The 22,410-nt window shown below is 41.8% G+C and overlaps 1 protein-coding gene across 2 annotated transcripts; it reads right to left on the bottom strand.

The window, feature by feature from the left end:
* Window positions 1-1,542: 1,542 nt before the first annotated feature.
* LOC121326994 (coiled-coil domain-containing protein 50-like) lies at window positions 1,543-22,105 on the bottom strand. Of its 2 annotated transcripts, XM_041270710.1 has the most exons (12): window positions 21,880-22,105; window positions 14,996-15,058; window positions 12,510-12,639; window positions 11,307-11,397; window positions 10,752-10,857; window positions 6,205-7,272; window positions 5,427-5,551; window positions 5,050-5,094; window positions 4,843-4,947; window positions 4,329-4,408; window positions 3,482-3,588; window positions 1,543-2,891 (listed from the first exon to the last, which is right to left on the bottom strand). In XM_041270710.1, exons 1-12 carry the CDS (start codon window positions 21,926-21,928, stop codon window positions 2,872-2,874), a joined length of 1,989 nt encoding a protein of 662 aa, XP_041126644.1. In that variant the 5' UTR covers window positions 21,929-22,105; the 3' UTR covers window positions 1,543-2,871. The 2 variants fall into 2 exon arrangements, with proteins under 2 accessions (XP_041126644.1, XP_041126645.1); XM_041270711.1 differs by lacking the exon at window positions 6,205-7,272 and having other exon boundaries at window positions 21,880-22,099.
* Window positions 22,106-22,410: the final 305 nt, after the last annotated feature.

Genomic DNA, 22,410 nt, shown 5'->3' with positions numbered 1-22,410 from the left:
GCGACTGGTTTAAGAACATGATATTTCTTGATCACAGGCTAATGGTATTAGTTCATGGTCTTTACATGCGTTTCAGGTCATGTTGAAGGTTACGTGTCAAAGCACTGTAAACTAAACCCAATCGTGCCTGTCTTTTATATTCCCCAGCGAATGGCAAACAATAACATAAATAAACTAGACCTGAGTTACTCCTGTCACCCCACCGTCAGGCTTCAGACTGGGGGGGGGGGGGGGGAATCAATAGCATTTCAGATAAGCTTTACCACCACCAAGTCTGATGAGCAAGCTGTACAGCAGTACCAGCAATAAATGACAAGACATGTTCACAGCTGCACTACCATGAAGCAAAGAGCAGGCTGTGGAGAGAAAACACGCAAAGCAGAATACCTTATCCTGATAGCAATACATTAGCATGGTTATCAACTTCATTACAAAGCACTGATCAGTTTACACAGAGGGTATAAAAACACAATGTGAAAACTAAGAATGATTTATTGAGAATGACTACATAACCAAGGAGAGACAGACTGTACATTCAGGTGTATAGCTATACGTATATATAGTAGAATACACTAATGAGCAGATGCATGCACTGTGCATACAGTAATATTCCTGGATATAGATAAGGAATGCAAATTGCCTTTATAAAACATGATTCCTTTGTGATCTGTATATATGCAAATGTGCACGTCAATAGTAAAATATCACATCCCTAAGTACTGCAATCGCCACCTTCATTAGCAAAGCCTTTTACTCCAAACTGTTTCTGAAAGAACACAACACTTTTTATGAATGACAAGAGTAAACCTGCACTGTCTGAGCTGCTCATGTCTGCTTTAGAACTTTTCCCCTTTGTGAATTCAATTTTGCCAATGCCTGTTTGGAATAGAACAGTGGTCCGGCGATTGCTCTACTGAAGAGTTCCACAGCTCAACGGTAGATGGTGCCATTTTTTTTTTAAAAGAAATAAAAGCAGTTGCAATGTCACACTGTATTTCCAGCACATTCCATCGCCATTACAGATTATCCAACATGATTACTTACACATTTTTGTTCTCTGCTATTTATCAAGGTTAGTCTAGCGGGCAAAAAAAAAAAAAAAAAAAAAAAATCAGATGTATTCGCGTAACTGTAGTTTGGTTCTGGCACTGCCCTGTGCGGCTTTTTCATATTTTCTTGGGCAGAAAACAGTTCACGATTTATACAGAAACACTGACTGTACACTTAAGAGGTCATTCAAATGCAGTTTGTCCTTAACCCACATTGTCTGAGATTGTGGACCCCATTTTCATTGAGAAATTTTTCATTTTTCTACCGCTTATTCAGGTCAGGTATAAACAATCACACACAGAGGGGATGATTCCACATCGACTGACACCACGCGAAATCAACACCAATAACTACAGCGGACTTGATCAGAAACAGCAATGCTAAGACTTCAAATAATTATATATATATATATATATATATATATATATATATATATATATATATATATATATATATATATATATATATATATAATAAAATATAAAATGGTCTGGTAAAAAAATATCTAAAATAAATATTCTACAATTGTGCAAAAATTATTAGTGATAACAGGGATGGAAAGACTCCCACTGCATAGCGGTTTGATCCGGTCCTGGTTTTACTATGAGTTTAATAAGACACACCTGAGCTTGATAGTGATACACTGTGGCTGATCAAGTTCATATTAAAACCTGAAACGGGGATAAAACTGTTATGCAATAGGAGTCTTTTTTGCCATCCCTGAACAATAATGATTTAAAATATAGAAACAAGCTGATATACAGTATTCTGTAATCTTATACGCAAGAAATAATATCATAGAGGACAGTGATTACATTGAAGGGCGCTTAGTTTACAATCCAGTACTTGGGTTTCTTTCATATTGTGTGCAACTAAGATGCTACTGTGTTTAGTCACAATTAGGAGGTACAATTATCAAGCAAAAAAAATGACAATGAGTAACATTATAGTAAAGGTCATGTACAACACCCCAGTGGCCCTGAAACCAAGATGTGTGCATCTTTTTGTATAGGACAATGTGAGACCAATGATGGCAGTATGTAATCGGTAAGATTAACTGCAACCCTTTTCTGAGCTGTATGTCATGTACGGATTCCTTGAGTCTATAAGAAGCAATCCCTGACAAGGGCTTTTGTTTATGAATAAAATGTGTTTGCAACTGTTGAAAAGCATGAAGGTAACCAGCGACGTCAAAGGAAACGATCACTTGGAGTGGGAGTAAAAAAAGGGATGCATTAGTTACAAGGGTGAGTCACTGTAAATCTGGAGCACTCAGTGCAGCTTTTCTTCTAATTCTCAAAGTTCTGCCTCACACCCCATTTGTCTACATATAGCTCTACAATCACCGGGCCTGGCTGGGCTGTCCAGAAGTGCAAACCGGAATGAACTGTTCAGTCTGCTCACCAGTAGCCATGCCCGCTGTGATCCAGGGGATTTCACTGCGGATTTATTGGTTCATTATCCATCGCCCACGCGTCTCAATAACCCTTCATTAACTCCAGACACCAAACACTTTTGCCCTACAAAACAACACACAGAAATCTAACTGTATAAAAGACCACAGTGCATGCATGCTTTTTCACACGACAAGAACGTTCGACAGGCATCAGTCTGTTCACACATTTGACAAAATTCACGTTTTTTTTTCTTGCTTCCTTAGTTATCTCGTCACTTAGTTTTCTCCCCAAAGTTCTCAGAACTAGACAGATAGTTGGAATGTCAACAGCGATCTTTAAAAAAAAAAAAAAAAAACTAGATGTTCAGAAAACCACATCAGGTTTCTTCCACACCTTACAAAGGAGAGTGAGGGCGGTATCAAGATCATTGCCTGGAATAGGAACCTGAAACACAAAGTACAATTGTCTTATCATGCCTGCAGTAGTTCTTCTTCTTTTTGTTTTTATAACCCAGTGTCCAAATATCTGTCAACTTAAATAAGCATATAAATTAATGTATATATAAAAGTTATCTATGTTTACTGATATTTATTTTAAATAGTCACTGCATTTATACTGCTGGGTTTCAGATTATAATAATCAGCAGCAACATTCAAATATATATGGATTTCAGGTTAAGTATATATCATTTAAAGTTTGCAGTAATAAAATAATCATCAGGAATCTGCTACAAATTCTTATAATCCTTGCAAGGAGTCCTAATCTCTAGAGTTGCATGCTCAGAAACTGTACAACATTTATTTTTACCTTGATCATAAAAAGGCTTACAAGTCATTCTATTCTATACAGTGCATGAATCTCCTCTACATTTCTAGAACAGGATTGTAATAAACATCCAATCTAAAGCTTGGGACAATACTGAGCACTGAATTCATCATCTCTGCACAAACCCACACCTGCACTTGATTTTATCTCACTTGATTGTACACTAACTGCCTGCTCCACACTCCCACCCCCAGCCCCGCTCTGCTCACCTTTATATCCTGTGTCAGACCTGGTGGAGGGTCGAGGCGAGCAGTGGGAGCCTGTGTTTCTGTAGCTGGCATCAACGTTTTCATAGTCACCCACGGGTCGAGGTGGCCTATAGTAATAGACCTTTTTATCCCTATTTTTATAATCTAGCAGATCATCTATTTTTAGTTTAATTCTAAAAAAATCTAAAAAACTATAATTCTTTTTTAAAGATTTGTTTTAATACATTTCTTTGTTTTACATGGTCACTTTAGAGCATATTCTTCATATTCTTATTCCTAGACCCTTTGCAGAGGACATGTGTAAACACTGGTTCATGTCAGTAGGTTTACAGAAAAGGCCAGTCTCAACTGAACCTTCTTCAAGTTTTATTACGGTATATTTTTTCTTGTCCATCAAAAGTCCACCTTAATATGACTGTGTATTTAATTTGCCATTTTATGAAACTGGAAAAGAGATTCTTCTCCATGTGTCCAAACCCCAAAAATATTACCAACAAACTGAATGTATTCTGAAGGTTCTCTTTCCAATTTTTTATCACATTACCACATTATAATATATAGCAGACCATGATAGTGATGTGACACTGTGGTCCGAGTTGTATTTTGGATCAGATACAGACCTGGGACTCCTTGGGACTAAACTAACTCTAAGCCTTTCCATTCTGCTTATAAACAGGTGGCCAGGTTTAATTGGCAATCAGTTAACCACTTTAGCCTGGCCACATTCTCCAATCTAGTCCAGCCACATTCTCACACTGCTTGGCTAGCCTGTCTGTTGGAAGAGAGCTAAACAGAAGCATCCGTCTCTAAAAGTGAACGTGCCGAGGCCCGAGAAGGGCTGCCCCACCTGGTTGGTTTGTTGCTCCTTGGTCTCTGGAGCTCGTAGCCTTCCCGGGATCGCGGCCGCACCACCTCTCCTGGCTCCAGCTGAAACACAGCAGCAGAGGACAAGTTGACCGATGGGCTCCCGGTGCACCACCACGAGAAATATGATGCGAGTGACACGACAACACCCTTTGTTGCAATGCCCCTGGGGGATATATCGGAGGTCAGAGAATCTGCTGACAGATGCCATCATTCACAAATCCGTGAGACATTCCAAGACTAAATTTACAACAAGTTATTTCTTCAGGAGGGATGAAGACGTTCTTGGAAAATGTTTACACTAGGTAACGTGGTTCATAGGACAGGGAATACGAGGAGATTCAATTTGAGGCATTACAGAGGCTGAGCATTCATCATGACTCTGGCTTCCAAAAATGGACTTGGAAGAACCCCCCCCCCCCCCCCCCCCCCCCCCCCCCCCGACCCCCCACCCCCCCCCCCGACAAGTTCCTGAAATGCTGAACAAGAAATCTGACCTTCCATTCTGGCTCCTGTCGTCTCATTTCCATTGTTCCCTTTTCCCGATCCCTCGACCTTATGTGCAATCTCTTCTCCTTCTCCATCAGTAGCCAGGCAATTTCCTAGGGAAGAAGAAAGGAGACAGGAAATGAAAAGAGCACACTGCGGGTTTAAAACGTTCAATAGAAATACTGGACTGTTTAGAATATACAAGGGACCCTTACCTCATCATGTGCCATCTGGACTGCTCTCTTGTCTAAGTTGCTAGCCTGAAAAATAAAGTTTTTTTTTTTTTTGCCTGAAAATTGTGTACAAGTGCACTCCCCATCAACAATCCACTATCAGCTCAGAGGGGAAGAATGCTGAACGATCCCAAATCACAGTGAGAAAAATTAGCACAGGTACAAAAGACGGGCCCTGCTCTTGACCTGGTACAGAAAGACATACCACAGCAAAACTGTACTGTGCAGTCTTTCAAACACATGAAATGCTCTCTTTCAGCTGCTGCCCTAACCCTAACCCTAATTAAGAATCTTGTTCAGTATTAAAATTCCTGACAAACCCCTGACAGGTAAATGCCTGCCCGTGCCATGCCCCTCACCTTTAGCTCCTCCTCCTGCAGCCTCAGGGCTACCTCCAGGTCTGACAGCTCGCTGCCTCGGAGATCAAGACGAGTGACTCCCTGAATCACCTCCTGCACCCCATACTCCCCCCGGGGTTTCCTCCCTGAAAAACAAACACTACAATGAAATCCACTCCCTGGCAGCACTTTTACGGATCGCCTTTGTTTCATGGTACAGTGTAACAGTTTTCATGTCTACTGTTCACTATATACAGCAGCCTTCTCTTCCATGTTGACATGCACCCCAAAACTTTCTTTCCAGGGCAGCGCAAGAGTTCTAGCTACAGCATACCGTGCTATTCTGCTTTACAGAAACAGTGAGACAGGAGAACAAAGAGTTTAATGTAATTGGTACTGTCAATACCAGCAGAGTACCTCTGAATGTTTCAAGGTTAGGAAGCCTTATTAGAAGAGAAAACAGGAAGCAAAACAAAATTCTAAAAGTAATTAAGGGTAGAAGACATATTTTAAAACCGTACTCTCAACCTTACATTTTCTCTTTCAGTGCTGTGAGACCTAACCTGGGTGCTTTCTTGTAACCGAATCAGGAAAAGTTAACAGCTAATGCTTGAACATACTTGATCTATCCTGGATTCTTCATGTGGAACAGCTAAACTCTGGCTTCCAAAAAACAGCCTGCATTAATTCTCCTTCCTTTCGGGCATAGTGCAAGAGAGTCCTACAGAAACCAAGCAGATTCTTACATCAGAATGCCCCTCACTCTCTCACTCACTCACTCACTCACTCCTGCCTTTACCTCTCTGGTCTCTGTGGTGGGGATGGTTCTCTGGCCAGTCCTCACTGGAATGCGAGCGTGTTCCGTGCCTCTCCTGAGCTCGACACGAGGGCTCTGTCCTGGCGTCCCTCATGTGGTGTCTGGAGCTCGGATCATGGAACACCTCATCGCACCCAGAGGGCAGCCTTTGCCTGTCCTCCCTCCCCTCCCTTCCACTGTACTCCTCCCAAGACCAGCGTCTGCTCGGGCCAGCCGAGACCCTGTAGCTCTCACTAATCTGCTGTTCCCGGCTTGCGTCCCTGCTACGGTGTGGCACGCTGTCCCTGCTGTGATCCGGTCTCTGTTCCCTGCTGTGATCACGTCTGATCTCCCTGTCACGTTCTTGTCTGTGTTCCCTGCTGTGATCTCGTCTCTGTTCCTTGCTGTGATCACGTCTGATCTCCCTGCCACGTTCTTGTCTGTGTTCCCGGCTGTGATCTCGTCTCTGTTCCTTGCTGTGATCACGTCTGATCTCCCTGCCACGTTCTTGTTCGTGTTCCCTGCTGTGATCTCGTCTCTGTTCCTTGCTGTGATCACGTCTGATCTCCCTGTCACATTCTTGTTCGTGTTCCCTGCTGTGATCTCGTCTCTGTTCCTTGCTGTAATCACGTCTGATCTCCCTGTCATGTTCTTGTCTGTGTTCCTTGCTGTGATCACGTCTGATCTCCCTGTCATGTTCTTGTCTGTGTTCCTTGCTGTGATCACGTCTGATCTCCCTGTCATGTTCTTGTCTGTGTTCCTTGCTGTGATCACGTCTGATCTCCCTGCCACGTTCTTGTCTGTGTTCCCTGCTGTTTTTGCTGTGGTTGGGTGGTGGGAGTCTAGCAGGCTTCTCCTTCCTCCTCGTGTCTCGCTCCCTCTCGGGTTCCTGCAGTTCGTGTCTGTGGTGGGGAGCCCTGGTAGGTTCGGGGCTGTGCATGTAGAAGGTGGACTGGGACCCTCTGGATTCTGCCTGGGGGTCGGTGTCTCTTTCCCAGCTCCGGTGCCTGTATCTGTGTAGCCTCTCGTACTCTTGTGGCCCACGCTCTTTATGTCTGTTTCGGGCGTGGTCTGAGTGGCCCAAGGAAGGAAACCATGCAACAATGGGGAGGGAGGGACAGGAGCGGGTTAGTTAAAACAAAGGTTAGTTCCAAATGGAGCAAAACTTAAGGATGACATGCAGTACACTGATGGTTCAAATAATAATGACACAATGAACAAAACAGACACATGCTGGTAAAAATTAGAACTTAGAATAACGAAAGGACAAGGACTTTTGACATAATGGCAAAGACTTTGCATGAAAACAACGGTGTTAGTGAGGTTTAATACTAAGATGCAAGCTTCCCCATACCCTGCCCTGTCCGTGGACCTGTTCACTTTAGAAATCCTTCCGAGTACTTCCACAGTCTCTATTCCTGAGGCCCTGGGCTTCTCTGAAAGACTGCCAGTAAAAAGGTACATTAGAAACTGAAGTCAAGTCACCAGAACCCAATCTGATTGAAACAACTTTCAATCACTCCTGGAAGTGAAAGGCTTTGTATTGCATTGCCAAGTAACCCAGCTGCTAGAACACGATATTTCATTTTTTCTGGAATTTTTATTTGAGGCAGGCCTTGTTGGTCTGTATTTTGGATCGTCAGTGAGTCACTGACTGACCTGACTTGTGCTGCAGAGTAGGACGTCATTGCCGAATACAGACTCACAGCTGCTTGTGTCATCTATTGCGTACCTCAGAAGGAGCCTGGCCTACTGTGTCAGGCCCTGGTTTCCTAGGAGACACAGGTCGACTGCCACGGAATGTGTTGGCAATGCAAGTGCAGAGATTAACAACGAACCACAGAGCACAAACACAACCAGGAAGCCAGGGCCAGCCTTTCCACATCCTGCAGAGCTGCTCTGTACAAGCATGTGTCTCCCAGGGTGAGTCCGGGCCTACATTAGTCTGAATGAAGAACAGTATGCGTCTGTACTGGTATCTGTATTTTAACGTGTATGTGAGTGCATGCATAGCTAAAGGTTTTCAGTCCTAAACATTGAGTACGGAAAAGGCCTGGGGTTTAAAAAAGTGCCCTTTTTTAACCTGCTTAAAATAGGAATAAAATACCTTGGCTTTTAAACCGGAGATGGAACGTGGTATCAAACACACAGTGACTCACAATGATGTGGCACTGTGTCCTGTCCCCACCTGCGCATTTAGGATATTAATCAAACAGGCACTTAAACTGAAACCCTCCTGCTTAAACACTGTGCTGCACGGCCAGTCACACATCAATAGGAGCCTTTAATTACCTAAACAAAAAATCCCATGTGGATCTGAGGAACTTCCCTTTGCTTTTATCTTTTTATTTGCTTGCCCTCAGCTTCCTTTCACTTCCCGAGAGATTCAGAGCATTGCATTTGAAAAATCAGTTTTGCATGAACCAGAGGAGGAGTTTCCCAAGAGAGAAGGCACAGATCGGCTCGTATCGTTGTGGAAAACACCTCTCAGCTAACTGGTTACAGGCGAGATCAGTGTGTGTTTAGGTTACACCTTTAATTGCAGACCTCAGGAGGTTTAGGCTTCTGTAAATCAGTGTGCTGGTACAAAACAGATTTATCTTAGACTTTGAAACTTGAAGCTGATAACACTGTGTATTGTGTAAAACGTCTATTTAGGGTGTGACAGTAGTAATACCAAGTAGAAATTCATGAACTATTCCGTGTGTCAGCTGGTTTGATATAACCAATTAACCACAATGAATTAACCAACAAATGAGTTCATGATATAAATAGCTATGAAACAGTTAGCAAATTTGGTTAACTTTAGTGATATACACTTGAAAATAACATCAACTGAATTTCATAGGAGTAACACCTGAACTGAAATTGCCAGTTATAAATCAACATAGGTAACCCTAACCCCCTGGCTGTTTCGAGGGACAAGAGTATGGTAAAGCTTGCTGGGCGCACAATGGTAGCATCAATCAGTAAGCATTGACGACGGACAATAAACTCTTCTGTTATAAAATGAAACGCTACACATTAAAAGGTGAAACAGGTACAAACAAAACACACACAACAAGACACGTGTAATGCATGGCAGGGAACAACAAACAGGGAGAGCAGAAATGACAGAGCAAGTCACCCAATTACAAAGAACATCCTTTTCAATCACGCTGGAGCAAAATCCCAGGGGTCTGGAGAGTGGTGAGAGAGACTGGAGAACCAGAGGAGGAGGAGAGGACCAGGAGGACAGACCCCAAACAAACATTTCCACAGCAGCCAAAGAGGAGAGACCCATCACCAAACAGAAAGAAGAGCCGTCCTGTGTCGCTGACCTGCTGCCAATTCAGTATCGCCTGGCAGCACAAAGTATGGTCAGCAGAGGGGTTGAGCTGGGCGCGCTGGCCAGCATCTCCTCGCCAGACGGAGAATGAAAGAGACCAGGTGGCCTTGGTTGACGAGGGTGGGGGGTGTCTATGTGTGTGTAAAAGCATGTTGGGATGGTTCCAGCTGGCTTACAAAAAGACCCTCGCCAGGGATTAGGTGCTGGGACTCATACTGCACCTGGCTGACAATGTGACCACCAGCACTCTGTCAGGCTGCCCTCTCCCAGCCTAGTGGTCCCCTGGTATCACTCAGAGTCGGTCTGTTTGTTTGGTCTACTTAGAACAAGCTACCGACACAGTGTCTGCCCATTGGAACCACCCTAGCATTAAGGAATTATGGTATTGTAGCATTCCACAGTAATCAAAAAGACCCACATGCAAAATCAATTAGGAATTAGGAGAGGTTTGCCATATATTTCAGCCCTGTACAATGACGCAATAGCACCAGACTGTGCATGTTTTTTTTTCTCTCTCATTTTTGACCAGCAAGTACAGATGTTTAGAGATTGTAGAGCAACGCCAGGAAACATGTTGCTTCTGACAGTCGAACGGACCGATTTTACTCTGATGCTCTTTTTACAGGTAGTGGGACATGATTAAATCTAATTTGATATTGCAAGGGTGGAAGTAAGACTCCTACTGCATAGTAGTTTCACGAATTCCAGGTTCTGATACAAGCTTGATCGGCCCCAGTGTAAAGATAAGAAGCTCAGGTGTTTCTGATTCAATTCCTAATAAAACCAGGAATGGATCAAGGTGCTATGCAATCGGGGTCTTGCTTCTATCCCTGAATTACAGCTGTATTAAACTATCCTTCGACAATCAACCAGCAAAACTTCGAGCAGCTTGGCTTCGTTCCTCATTAACCTTTACAATCCTGCATGCACCACCACATCTGTACTGCCTGGCTGCAGAGACAGCATTGCAATACATCTGAACTGCACCGTTATTGTGAAGAGCTGATGTGGGGAATCCCATTTGAAACTATTTACTCAGCTACACGCAAGGCCAAGATAATGCGCTCTTGCATCCTGAATGTATCGGTCCGCTGCCTTACCATTTCACTGCTCACTCATCAATATAACAGATGTACGTTCGATACATTGTGGTGTAGTGTAAGGGCAGAGCTGTCTCTCGGTGCAGGGAGAAGGAACCCCACAGCTTTAAGAGCAAGAGTACCTCCATTGTCTTCATAGTAATCGTCTTCATAAGGGACATCCTGCAGCTGCTGCTTCCTCTTCCTCTCCTCCTTCAGCTCCTTCTCATGAAGTCTGCGAGCGATGGCCTGGGGAGACAAGTACACTTGAGCTCTTTCTAATTAGAAGGAGGCAGCTGGATCACTGCATCGGTGTAGATGCTGGAGGAGGGGTGTAAACCGACTGCCTTGCTAATCGTGCGTCTTTACCTCTGTCACCAAGGATCAGACCCCTTTGTACTGACAGTAATAGAGCTTATATCCATTACCTGGTGTGACCTGCAGGGGTCAGCATGGTTCCCCTAACACAGCACAGCCAGGCGAGATCTCAGGGCTGCTCTTTTCACATGCATCTCTGACACAGTGTCCAAATGCAGAAACAAACTGTCAAATTGTGCACACATGTGGACTTTTAAGGTATTTCCTGACAAAGCAATAATGGCATGCCCACATCTGTTTATTATTATTATTATTATTGCTTCTATGACTATGGTTCAAGTGGCTTCACTCCTATCAAGTGTAATCAGGTCCAGCCTCACCTCGTCCTTCTCCTCCTGCTGTCGTTTATCCAGGGCCTGCTTCACCAGCTGCTCCTGAATCTCCTGTGCGATCTCGTTATCGCTGTGCACTCTGGAACAACAAGAGCAAGAGACTCAGACCACTGCCGGGACACACACGCGCACGCAGAGAGCGGGCAATCCAGAAGCTTTCTGGGGGGAAAAAAAAGGTGTTGCCAAAATTGAGCAGAATCCAGGACTTTCTTTCTGCTAGTTAGGACTGGAGACTGAAGAACAAGCCAATCACAGCCCAGTCAATAGCACTGCCAGCTTTCCAGGCAAGAGGGTGGTTCAGAGCTCTTAAAAGCTCTGGTGCTGGTTTTGAGGTATAGGGTCCACTACACAAAGGTATTCCAATAATGTTGTTGTTGCTTTGATGGATTAAATAATATTTTGTACGCATTAAACTGTTCTGGATGGTTTGACATAAAAAGGACAGTTCCATGAATTTCAAACTTGACAGATGTGCCAATTATGCTTTCCACTCTGCAATGTAAAGGCAGCTTTACAATCATACTTTCCATAAATATAACTCTAAATGTTATCTGTCTGTGTTTGAAATGCTAACTGTAGCTTGGGAGACAGTCATCACATCCAGGTGTGGGAGGCAGCTTGTTAAGAACACAAGGAAAAAAAAAAAAAAAAAAAAAAAAAAAAAAAAAAAAAAACGGGAATCCCCCTCTTCCACTGCTGGGCTGGAAGTCAGCTTTGCTTTTTAAATGCTGACCTACAGCTCCGACTCTGAGTGGATTTGCTCCCACTTAAACTAGCTACAAAAACACTAATAAATAATTAAGCTGCATAAATAGAATATTTGCAAAACCATATCCCTTGGAAGGCGGAGGCCAGACTGCTGTGGTTTATTAGCATCTTAAACCACCTCAGCTGGGAGACTACAGTCAAATATGTGTTACCAGAAATACACTAATACTAAGACAGTATGAGAAGTGACTTCAGACACTAGGTTTACATATTAATGAGCAGACAGCTTTTTTGTAGTCACTGTTCAGTGGCTCGATGGTTTTATTTAGTGTGTTTCTTAGGAAATATAAAACAAAAACAAAAAAAAACAGTTTCTATTTATTAAACACTATTGCAGAGAGAGAGAGATTCAGTGCCTCGTGATTTACCCCCCTCTTCAGTCTGATCAATGGCTTCAATGAGAGTAGTAAACTGTGACCCTACATGTCTCGTTGGCGTCTCTGGTTGCGTGCCCATGCCCTCTTGTCCTCTTCATCCTGCATCCTCTTTGCCACCTGGAGGTCATACTGCACCAGTCGGCTCTTCTGGATGTTTGATGCCAGGTGATTCTCAACTGGAGGAGGGCACACACACACACGCACACACACACACACACACACACACACACACACACACACACACACACACACAGAGGATTCATTTAGAATTACTGCAGGTAATAATTTTATACTTCCATTTCGCAGTTTCAGACAGATTCATTGTTAATTCTCCATACAAAAGGTTACACCCAAATGAAACTACACTAAGAATGGCTCCAACTGCAATGCAAAATGTAATAAATTATCCCCTGTAAATTACAGAATGGTCTACATTTTACTAACATGTCTCAAAAGGCGAATTAAGCAGCGCTGCAAACAAAACTCCAATTGCATTGCAGTGTGAGCTATTCCTGGTTTTACTACAATTTTAATAAAACACATCTGAGGTTGTTGCCTATACACTGTGGCTAATCCGGCTCATTTTAAAGCCTGGAATGGGTCTTATTTCCATCCCTGTTAAGTATCACATCTCTCTAATTGAATGCAGCACTAGGAAGCTCAATTGCATCTTCTTAGTTCTCAAATTAAACATTATTAAAAAAAATAATAAAAAAAAATCAATAAAGTGTTAAATAAGCAAATCAATGGATTATTAAATGAGCAGATTGCTAGGGAGCCCTGTTAAAAGGCCTCTCTATATTACTACAGCACTTTATGTCTGCAGGTCACTTTCATGCATGTTGCTGCTAAAGCACTCAATCTTCTGCCCTGTCAAAACCTCTCAAATCCCTGCTGGATTCCTCCACTCACACACAACATATCAAATGAGACACTGATTGAATGTTTCCGACGCAATCACAATTTATTGACCCCAGATAAAAAAAAAAAAGAAAATTAAATCCAATTCAAGGCCAAACCAATACCCATGTTCCTTCAGTGGTCAATAAATCTTGATATTGACTGAAACAAGGCGGTACCTGCATCAGTCCAAAGACAGATGGGGGTACAGTATTGATTAACTAGCGCTGGGCTGCCATCCACTTTGGGTGTAAAAATAGTATATCGCAGTTTACTGTGCTTGTTTATTTACAATGCTTTCCTGTGTTTTACCTTCCATTGCTATGCACTTTTACAAAGGCAACATCACAAGTCACAACTACATTCTATATTAAATGATACTTATTGTAGCAACTGGATTCAATACAGAATTGTGGTTCACCCAGAAGCCACAGTCAAGGGCTACATGACTAGCCTAGCCTCTTCAGCAAACACATATAATCAGTGGTTGATTATCGTCTAGCAATTATCACGATAAACATGATTATCTTAAACCGTGTTTTAACGCCTTTCTCCCTAGTTTGCAGTTAAACTCCAGGAACACAACCTGAAACTACGATCACTGAGAATGTTTTTTCAGTACAATAAAGAATACACACTAATTAAATTTTCAATAATATCATAACGTTAACCGGATAGAAGTACGATTGAGATTTTTATAGCAAGGAGAAGCCAATTGTCACAATACAGAGAAGATGGTTTCAAATTCTTTCTTTCTTTTTTTTTTGTTTTAAAAGGTGGTGTCTCTCTCTTTTCAGAATAAAGCAGATGTGATACTTTGAGATTCACACTTTTCTGAAAACAGTGCAAGCTGCAGAGTCTGGTACTGCACCACACAGAAGAATGCTGCAACAGGCTTTACCACAAAGCTCTAATCACAGCTTTTATAAGAATGCTCTTCTTAAAGTCTTTTTACTGAAATCAAGCTACTGGATTATTGGCAGTTGCATTAATAACAGTTTCATATCTATTTCTGTTCATTCTAGGCTGCACTTCCTTCTTTCCTGTAGCTGTGGGCTGCGATGTTCTGCACAAACTTCCTCTATAAAACGTCACAACAAAAAGGATGGAGGCTAGTGGGTGGTGAAGCGATTAGAGAAGGAAGCACCAGATTATCACTTTACAAATTCATGTGTTACTGGGTTCAACAACCTTTTGCCCACTCCTCCATTGCTAAGGTTTAGATTCAACAGGCATTCATTGTGCAGCTGAGAAAAACAAGGGAGGTAACAGGTGATATTGAAGGTTATTTACATGAACATTCTGCTCATTTTTATATAAAAAAATGAATTAATGCAAGTAGTCCAATCCCCTATTTGCTACTTTATTATTGGGAGTGTCTGCAAAGTACAACTCTGAGGCTACAGCAGCTAGCGTGACATCACTAAATGCCAGAGCTGCCTGGTGGAATATAATCTTGCAGGTGCAGCCCGAGTCAGAGTGGAGATTGTACTGTAGAAGATGCAGTGCTCTCTCCCTCTCCCTCACGCTGTCCCAAAGTCATATGCAGTTTGTTCTTTCATTTTCCCAGTGTGGGTAGAAGCACAATAAAAATGCACGGGGCTGAGAAGCCAATGCCCAGGCTGCACTTACTCTCCTGTTCCTGCAGGTTGTGGGCGAGGGCATGATCCTCCAGCACAGCGAAGTCCCGGCACACTACAGACAGGAGAGAGAGAGAGAGAGAGAGAGAGAGAGAGAGAGAGCAGCATTCCAAAATACACCATTCATCGCAGAACAAATGTGAAGGATATCAAGGCTGCATAAAAAGGATAATAAAAAAAAAAAAAAAAGAAACATGAAATTAAAATGCATCTGGGGCCATGGTGACACAGCTGTGCTACCTTTAAATAACCCAGTGCTGGTTGTGAGCAACTGGGAATGAGATTATAACCAACAAGTGGACTGCTGAGCTAGAAATAGTGTGCAGCTACAACTGCCGCATTTTGCATTCACATGCACCAAAAACCCTGCCTTTACCTCTGGGACCATGTTGACACAGCTGTGCTACCTTTAAATAGCCCAGTGCTGGTTGTGAGCAAGTAGCAGGGTGTTTATTACCAACAAGTGGACTGCTGAGCTAAAAATAGTGTGCATCTACAACTGCTATGTTTTGTATTCACATGCACCAAAAACCCTGCCTTTTCCTGTAGGGTTAGAGATTTTATTAGTCACAATAAACAAAGTGTTCAAACATGCCCAGCAGTTTTGATGAAGCAGGCTAGCTAAAGACACCATTTAATGAAAAGGAGTTTATTCAGGATGCATGGAACCCCCTTCTCCAGAAACTTTTTGTGCGCACATCTTTCTCACTATCCTCGTTTCACCACCAACTCTGCTCACTGCTGCTGAAGGATATTTCCTAGTCCAGTATTACAACTCAATTTGTAACAGCTTAACAAATAACACAGAAAGGACAAAAAATATGCCAGCCCTAAAAGACAAATCATGCATGAATTAAAAAGAACAGAACCCCACTGTAAGGGTTTAAGAAGGATTAACCCTTTGTGGAAATGGATCCAGGGCGTAAATGAAATGTTCTTTCATTTCTTTAAAGGGCTGCCTGTGGGTAGACAAGCTGGGGAAACATATTAGTGTTGCACAGAGACCACAGCATGCGATCACTTCCAGCCCACTTTCCCTTGCAAAGTGTAAACCTAGACAAAATAAAATAAAATCATCTGCATTTTCATTAAGCAGCAAGACAAGCTTGTTGTGCTGGACGCGGTTAGGTCTTGGGTGTGCCGTGAGAGACGAACATAAGAAAGTTTGTAAACAAGAAGAGGTAATTCAGCCCATCTTGTTTCTTTGGTTGTCAGTAGCTTATTGATCCCAGAATCTCATCAAGTGGCTTCTTGAAGGATCCCAGGGTGTCGGCTTCAACAATATTACTGGGGAGTTGATTCCAGACCCTCACAATTATCTGTGTAAAAAAGTGCCTCCTATTTTGTTCTGAATGCCCTTTTATCTAATCTCCATTTGTGACCCCTGGTCCTTGTTTCTTTTTTCACGTCGAAAAATTCCCCTGGCTTGACACTGTCAATACTTTCTATAATTTTGAATGATTGAATCAGATTGCTGCGTAATCTTCCTTGTTCAAGACTGAATAGATTCAATTCTTTTAGCCTGTCTGCATATGACATGCCTTTTAAACCCGGAATAATTCTGGTCGCTCTTCTTTGCACTCTTTCTAGAGCAGCAATATCCTTTTTGAAGTGAGGTGATCAGAACTGAACACAATATTCTAGATGAGGTCTTGCTAATGCATTGTAAAGTTTTAACATTACTTCCCTTGATTTAAATTCAACACTTTTCACAATGTATCCGAGCATCTTGTTAGCCTTTTTTAAAGCTTCCCCACATTCTCTAGATGAAGACATTTCTGAGTCAACAAAAACTCCTACATCTTTTTCATAGATTTTTTCTTCTATTTCAGCAGCTCCTATATAGTATTTGATTTTTGAGGATGCAACGTCAATAATAGATAATTGCAAAGCATATGACATGGTTTATTTAGATTTCCAGAAAGCTTTTGACAAAGTCCCGCATGAAAGATTAATTCTCAAACTGAACGCTATAGGGATTCAAGGAAACACATGTACATGGATTAGGGAGTGGTTAACATGTAGAAAACAGAAAGTACTGATTAGAGGAAAAACCACAGAATGGAGTGTGGTAACCAGTGGAGTACCACAGGGATCAGTATTAGGTCCTCTGCTATTCCTAATCTACATTAATGATTTAGATTCTGGTACAGTAAGCAAACTTGTTAAATTCGAAGACGACACAAAAATAGGAGGAGTGGCAAACACTGTTGCAGCAGCAAGGGTCATTCAAAATGATCTAGACAAGATTCAGAACTGGGCAGACACATGGCAAATGACATTTAATAGAGAAAAGTGTAAGGTACTGCACGCAGGAAATAAAAATGTATATTATAAATATCATATGGGAGATACTGAAATTGGAGAAGGAATCTATGAAAAAGACCTAGGAGTTTTTGTTGACTCAGAAATGTCTTCATCTAGACAATGAGGGGAAGCTTTAAAAAGTTCTTATGTTCTTATTTTTGTGTCATCTGCAAATTTAACAAGGTGGAACCAAGTGTGGCAAACCACCTGGGAGTATCCAGCATAGGCTAAACACAGGAGTGCGATTGTGAAATTCTAAACGTTACCTCATGACCGTGACCTTTCCAATCAAATTTACCAAATACTATCGCTACAAACAGCCGCTGTGTGCTTCATTTTATAATTGGCAATATCTTACGCATTCTGTTGCAGCAGAGGACTGTTCAGGAAACAGGGCAATTAAAAGTCTGAGTCCTTGGTCATTTCTAGTTTAATTGCTTAGTTAAAAACATTGCTTATTTAAATCCCATCATCCACTGTACTGTGGATCTGTGAGACTCTCTAAACACAAAGTGTGTCACTCTGGTATTTTAATGAACTTTGGTACCAACTTGAACTTGTTAAAAAAACAAACAGAAATAACCCTGTGGTTTCACAAGACTCGATCCTGTATCAAGTCCTGCCTTCTCTCAGTCCCAGAATAAACTTGCTTTTTTGTAAGTTTGAGAAGCAGAAGTTATACAGTAGAGGTGTCATTTCCAATTTCTGAAAGTGTACTGACATTACATTCCACTAACTTTTGTAGAATTACACAAGTACAGTTACTTAGGATACTCTCATTTTGATTTGACCGGGAAAACCCCCTTGCAAAACTACCAGACCAGTAACTGTATGTATGAAAGAAACCCCTGTGCAACAGGACTGGAGCAGTGGTGTTAAAAACAGTCTAGCACCTTAAGATCTTATCAAAGCGCTTTGCAGATAATCAGGAAAGTACAGCCTGCACTAATGGGGGAAGCAGTAATTACATACACACACTCTACTAACTGTTGTCTTTCCTTTTTTTGCTGACCAGCAATACTGCAGTCTTGCACAGGTCACTAGGGCACGTCAATCATAGGAGTAATCAAAAAGCCATCATTGCACAGCTATTAGAGTCATTACATGCTTCAGCAAGTTAATTAAACAATGCACAGCAAGGAGGAAGAGTTTAGGGTGTGCAGATTAACGTGGAATGCATCAAACGGGTGGGCGCCTTTCTCCTGCCACTCCTGCTCAAACAGAAAAAGATTTGTTGTTCTTCCTATAAAATATCAGACATGTTCTACATTTCTTCTTACGAACAAGATACAACTCATCAGTTGCCTTTTCAAGTTTCTTTGATGCTATGAAAGTGTGTGTGTGTGTGTGTGTTTGTGTGTGTGTGTGTGTCATGAACCAGCTCAGTTTTTTGTACAATATACAGGGGTTCATGATCATACTCACAGTATTATGGAAACAACAGTGCTGCGCATTTCTACCAATGCTACTTCTTTAGGGTTTACACTCTATTGTTATTCAATAGTGGCTTCCTGAATTCCAAATACTCAACTCTGAATACAAAAATATGGCCCGGATTTAGAGATCCTAATAAGGTTAATCTAAGGTTCAATCTTGTCAGCTGGAGGTAGTTGTGATGATTCTGGGGCCTTATCACAGAAGAGCTGAGAAAACACAAGATTTAAAACACTAAACAACAACAAGACAACTTGTGATAACACACAAGAGAGTGGGCTTTACCAAGAAGCATGCAAATCCATTTCCTCTGCGATTCTCAGAATCAAGACCAGGCTGTGACTGAGTGTTGCTGCTCAGCCAATCTGAATCATCGCCAAGCATCGTTTCAGTTAGAAACTACAGTAACCTGTGCTGGACCGTTTACAACTCTCGTTCAAAAAAAGCAATACTAGCTTATTTAATGAAAGGTAAGATTTTGATTAATAAGACCCATGATGGCATTGGAATAAAAAATAAAACAGCAACCATGCTGTTTAAGTGAACTGGCATCTTCTCTAGTGTCAATAATTCAAACGTTATCTTGCAATCACTATAAAAGGTATAAAACTATGTCTGGATCTGGAACAGTAAAAAACAAACGTAGTTTGCAATTCTCCCAGTGAAAGGGGTTATGATTCGCACTATTTTCACCTGCTCACACTGGTAGGAGTCATAGCCAAGGCTCAGGCAGCTGTTTGTTGGTGCCAAACCTTGGAAGTACTGTATCCAAGTACAAAGTGTTCAGAATTAAAACTCTTAGCAAAATAATACAAAGTTACGTGCTGCACAGTATGTGATGTCAACAGTCAATACAACACTGATTGTAAATCCTGTTTATTTCAAATGTTTAATACAATCCTTGACATTGTTCCTGCCATGCCACCGCTTATTGGGCACTAATTTACTTCTGCTATTCAGCAACTGGTCTGCTGAGATACAGTAGAAATAACTGGAAGATTAAACAGCCACACATTTCACTGCAACACAAAATGCAACGTCTGCCTCAAAACCCAAGAAGCCAAGATTTAAAACCCTGAAAGTGGGGTTATGGAGCGAAAAAAAGGGAAGACACAATTAGACCACCCTTAATCCATCATACTGCTGCAGCACTGGTGAGAGAGACAGGAGGAGGATTAAAGCAATACACAGCCTTTAAAGCAGCCAATAGGGCTGCCAGAATATTATTCTGTAACGAAGCGTTGCACCAGCATGGATTAAACAGGCTATCACTCTTCACTGTGTTACCATTTGCATTGAACATGGATATTGCTCAGTAAAGCTGTATTGTGCGTGTCCCGGCTGCCAAGTCTGACTCACGAGATAAACCCAGGCAGATAAGGCCATCATTTAGGAGACAAACGCCCTTTAATATCAGAGTCTTCCCAAGCACTGTAGAATCATGTTGAGTATTTATAGTAGGGGACTGGGTTACTTGACACTGGGTGTCTACCTCGCTCTTCACAAGAGTAAATCGTAGTCCAGGTTTGTGACCTACAGCAAATTTAATCACAGGTTTCAACAGAGATGATAGGCTTCAGAAACGTTATTATTAATACTATCAACCCTTTCATGCATGGAGACCTCATATGGGGACGAGTAAATAAAGACCTCCTCGTCTTTGCCTTATATGAGGTTAGGAGATAGGGTGCTACCTTTGTTGCATGATGACCTCATAGGAGTAACTGGGTCTCCGGGAGTCACTGTATTTTCATTAACAAGCGAGTTTCTTTCCTCATTTATGGGGCTTTTGCGAGGAATGCCATTGAAAGACAGGAGCATTGTGAGATTCTGGATAGACTCCATTGTAATGCTAGTCAAAGCACCAACCCTCCTCTCCATATGTTACACAACTGAGGATGAGTGACAGCTGCGTTTTGGCACATATGCGCTGGGTAGGCTATTTATAGCAATGAAAAAACCTAACAATGTGAGGGGGGGGGGGGCGACTACAATAGATTTCTTAATGGAAGATATTTGAGGGGCGATAGATAGATAGATAGATAATGGGGATCCCACTGCTTGAACTACTTCTGTGTGAGACTTGGGGGAACAGAATGGGAGAGACAGACAATGAAAAATTGATCACATCTGCCGCTTTCACTTTTTCAGCCCAGTGATTTCCACCTTTTCATGAACAGCGAGGCAAAATACAACTTGTGCACAACAAGTAATCATTACACGCACTTATGAAATAATAAATGTCCAGAAAAAACAAAAGCTCAAACGTGAGCGCGCTGAGGAGAAATTGGCTGCATTGCAGACCCTAATCTCTTACTGAGGCTGGGGGCCAGTCTGAGTATATTGTTAGTTAAACCAAGCTTTGCCTTATCAAGATCTAAGTGCCACATTAAAGCCAGGGCTAATCATGGACGTTTCTTAAGGCGGCTGTGGCCTACAGTACACACAGCCCTTTGGTCACTAGCGTAGTCATGCCACTGTTTGTAATATTTAACATACACGTATTAACAAACAGCTAGTGTACCCTTCTTGCGGTATAGTAAGGAACACGACCTTGGCAATTACAGACTAGATCTCAGCCAACAATTAATGCAAATCAGAAATACAAAACATGACACACAATACAAAACATGCTTACTCGCAGGCTCTTTTATTTATTTTTTTTAATTCCTTACCGTATCAAGAACACGCATTAAAGGTGAGATTCTTTGGTGCTATTGTAATGACGATGATTTCACACTGCACACATGGAGCGTACAGACAGTGGGTAACGGGCACACACACAATCAATACATACCGTATTTCTTCTCCAGGGAATTGAAAAATAACCCTATGCACAATGCTTAAAACATCGTTTTTAAGTGAATATGACACCACAAGATTATTTTAAAACCTATTTTTTGAGAATTATCGATAGTAAAAAAAAAAAAAAAAGAATACAACATAACATTGAAATATACTACAGCGATTTTGGTAAACGAACCGAGAAGCTGATTGATGATAAAACCACCCGTTAATTATGTGTGAGCATGCCTGTTTCGATCGGTTTGCATTCACACTGTATCGTATCGCATCCTCCTGTGCTAGAGCTTCTGTATTCAAAACAAACGTTTTACTGGACCAAAACAAACTCACCTTCCTTCACGCCAGGTAATTTTTTCTGATCAATACTTAGATCAGCCATGTTGCTGGGATTGTACTGTTTCAGGATCGATCGACGGGGTATTGAATCTATATGGGTTTCAGGTTGATGTATTTAAGCACAGATTAGCGTCGCGTCCCGACCTCCAGGCTGACAGGCGGATATCTCCCTCTAACTTGAACACGGTGCAATGAAACAAACACAATGAGGAAATCGCAGCATTGAGCTACGGAGAGCAAAGCGGGTCAGTAAACCGCACACGCACACGCACAGGTGACAGGCGTTTGGCAGTAAATACACACCGCATCGCTTTGAAGAGCGAAACTATGGGTATATTATATATTAATAGACTATATATATACACACACACAGAGACTGACTGACTGAGTGTGTCCAGTTTAAACCAGTTATTATTATTATTATTATTATTATTATTATTATTATTATTATTATTAAATCAGAAATGTTGTAGTTGATTTGCTGTAGTTAGGATAATTAAGACAATAGCGATACCTGTTGAAATG

The sequence above is a fragment of the Polyodon spathula genome, chromosome 14 (genome assembly GCF_017654505.1).
Source record: "Polyodon spathula isolate WHYD16114869_AA chromosome 14, ASM1765450v1, whole genome shotgun sequence".
NCBI lineage: Eukaryota > Metazoa > Chordata > Actinopteri > Acipenseriformes > Polyodontidae > Polyodon > Polyodon spathula.
This window is presented reverse-complemented; position numbering and strand designations above follow the sequence as displayed.

Coding starts and splice junctions, on each gene's coding strand:
- LOC121326994 (XM_041270710.1), bottom strand. CDS start 21,928: ATGGCTGATCTAAGTATTGATCAGAAAAAATTACCTGGCGTGAAGGAA. Junction 11,398..12,509: donor CAGAGACGCCAACGAGACAT/GTAGGGTCACAG, acceptor TTGTTGTTCCAG/AGTGCACAGCGATAACGAGA. Junction 3,589..4,328: donor AGGAGCAACAAACCAACCAG/GTGGGGCAGCCC, acceptor CTATTACTATAG/GCCACCTCGACCCGTGGGTG.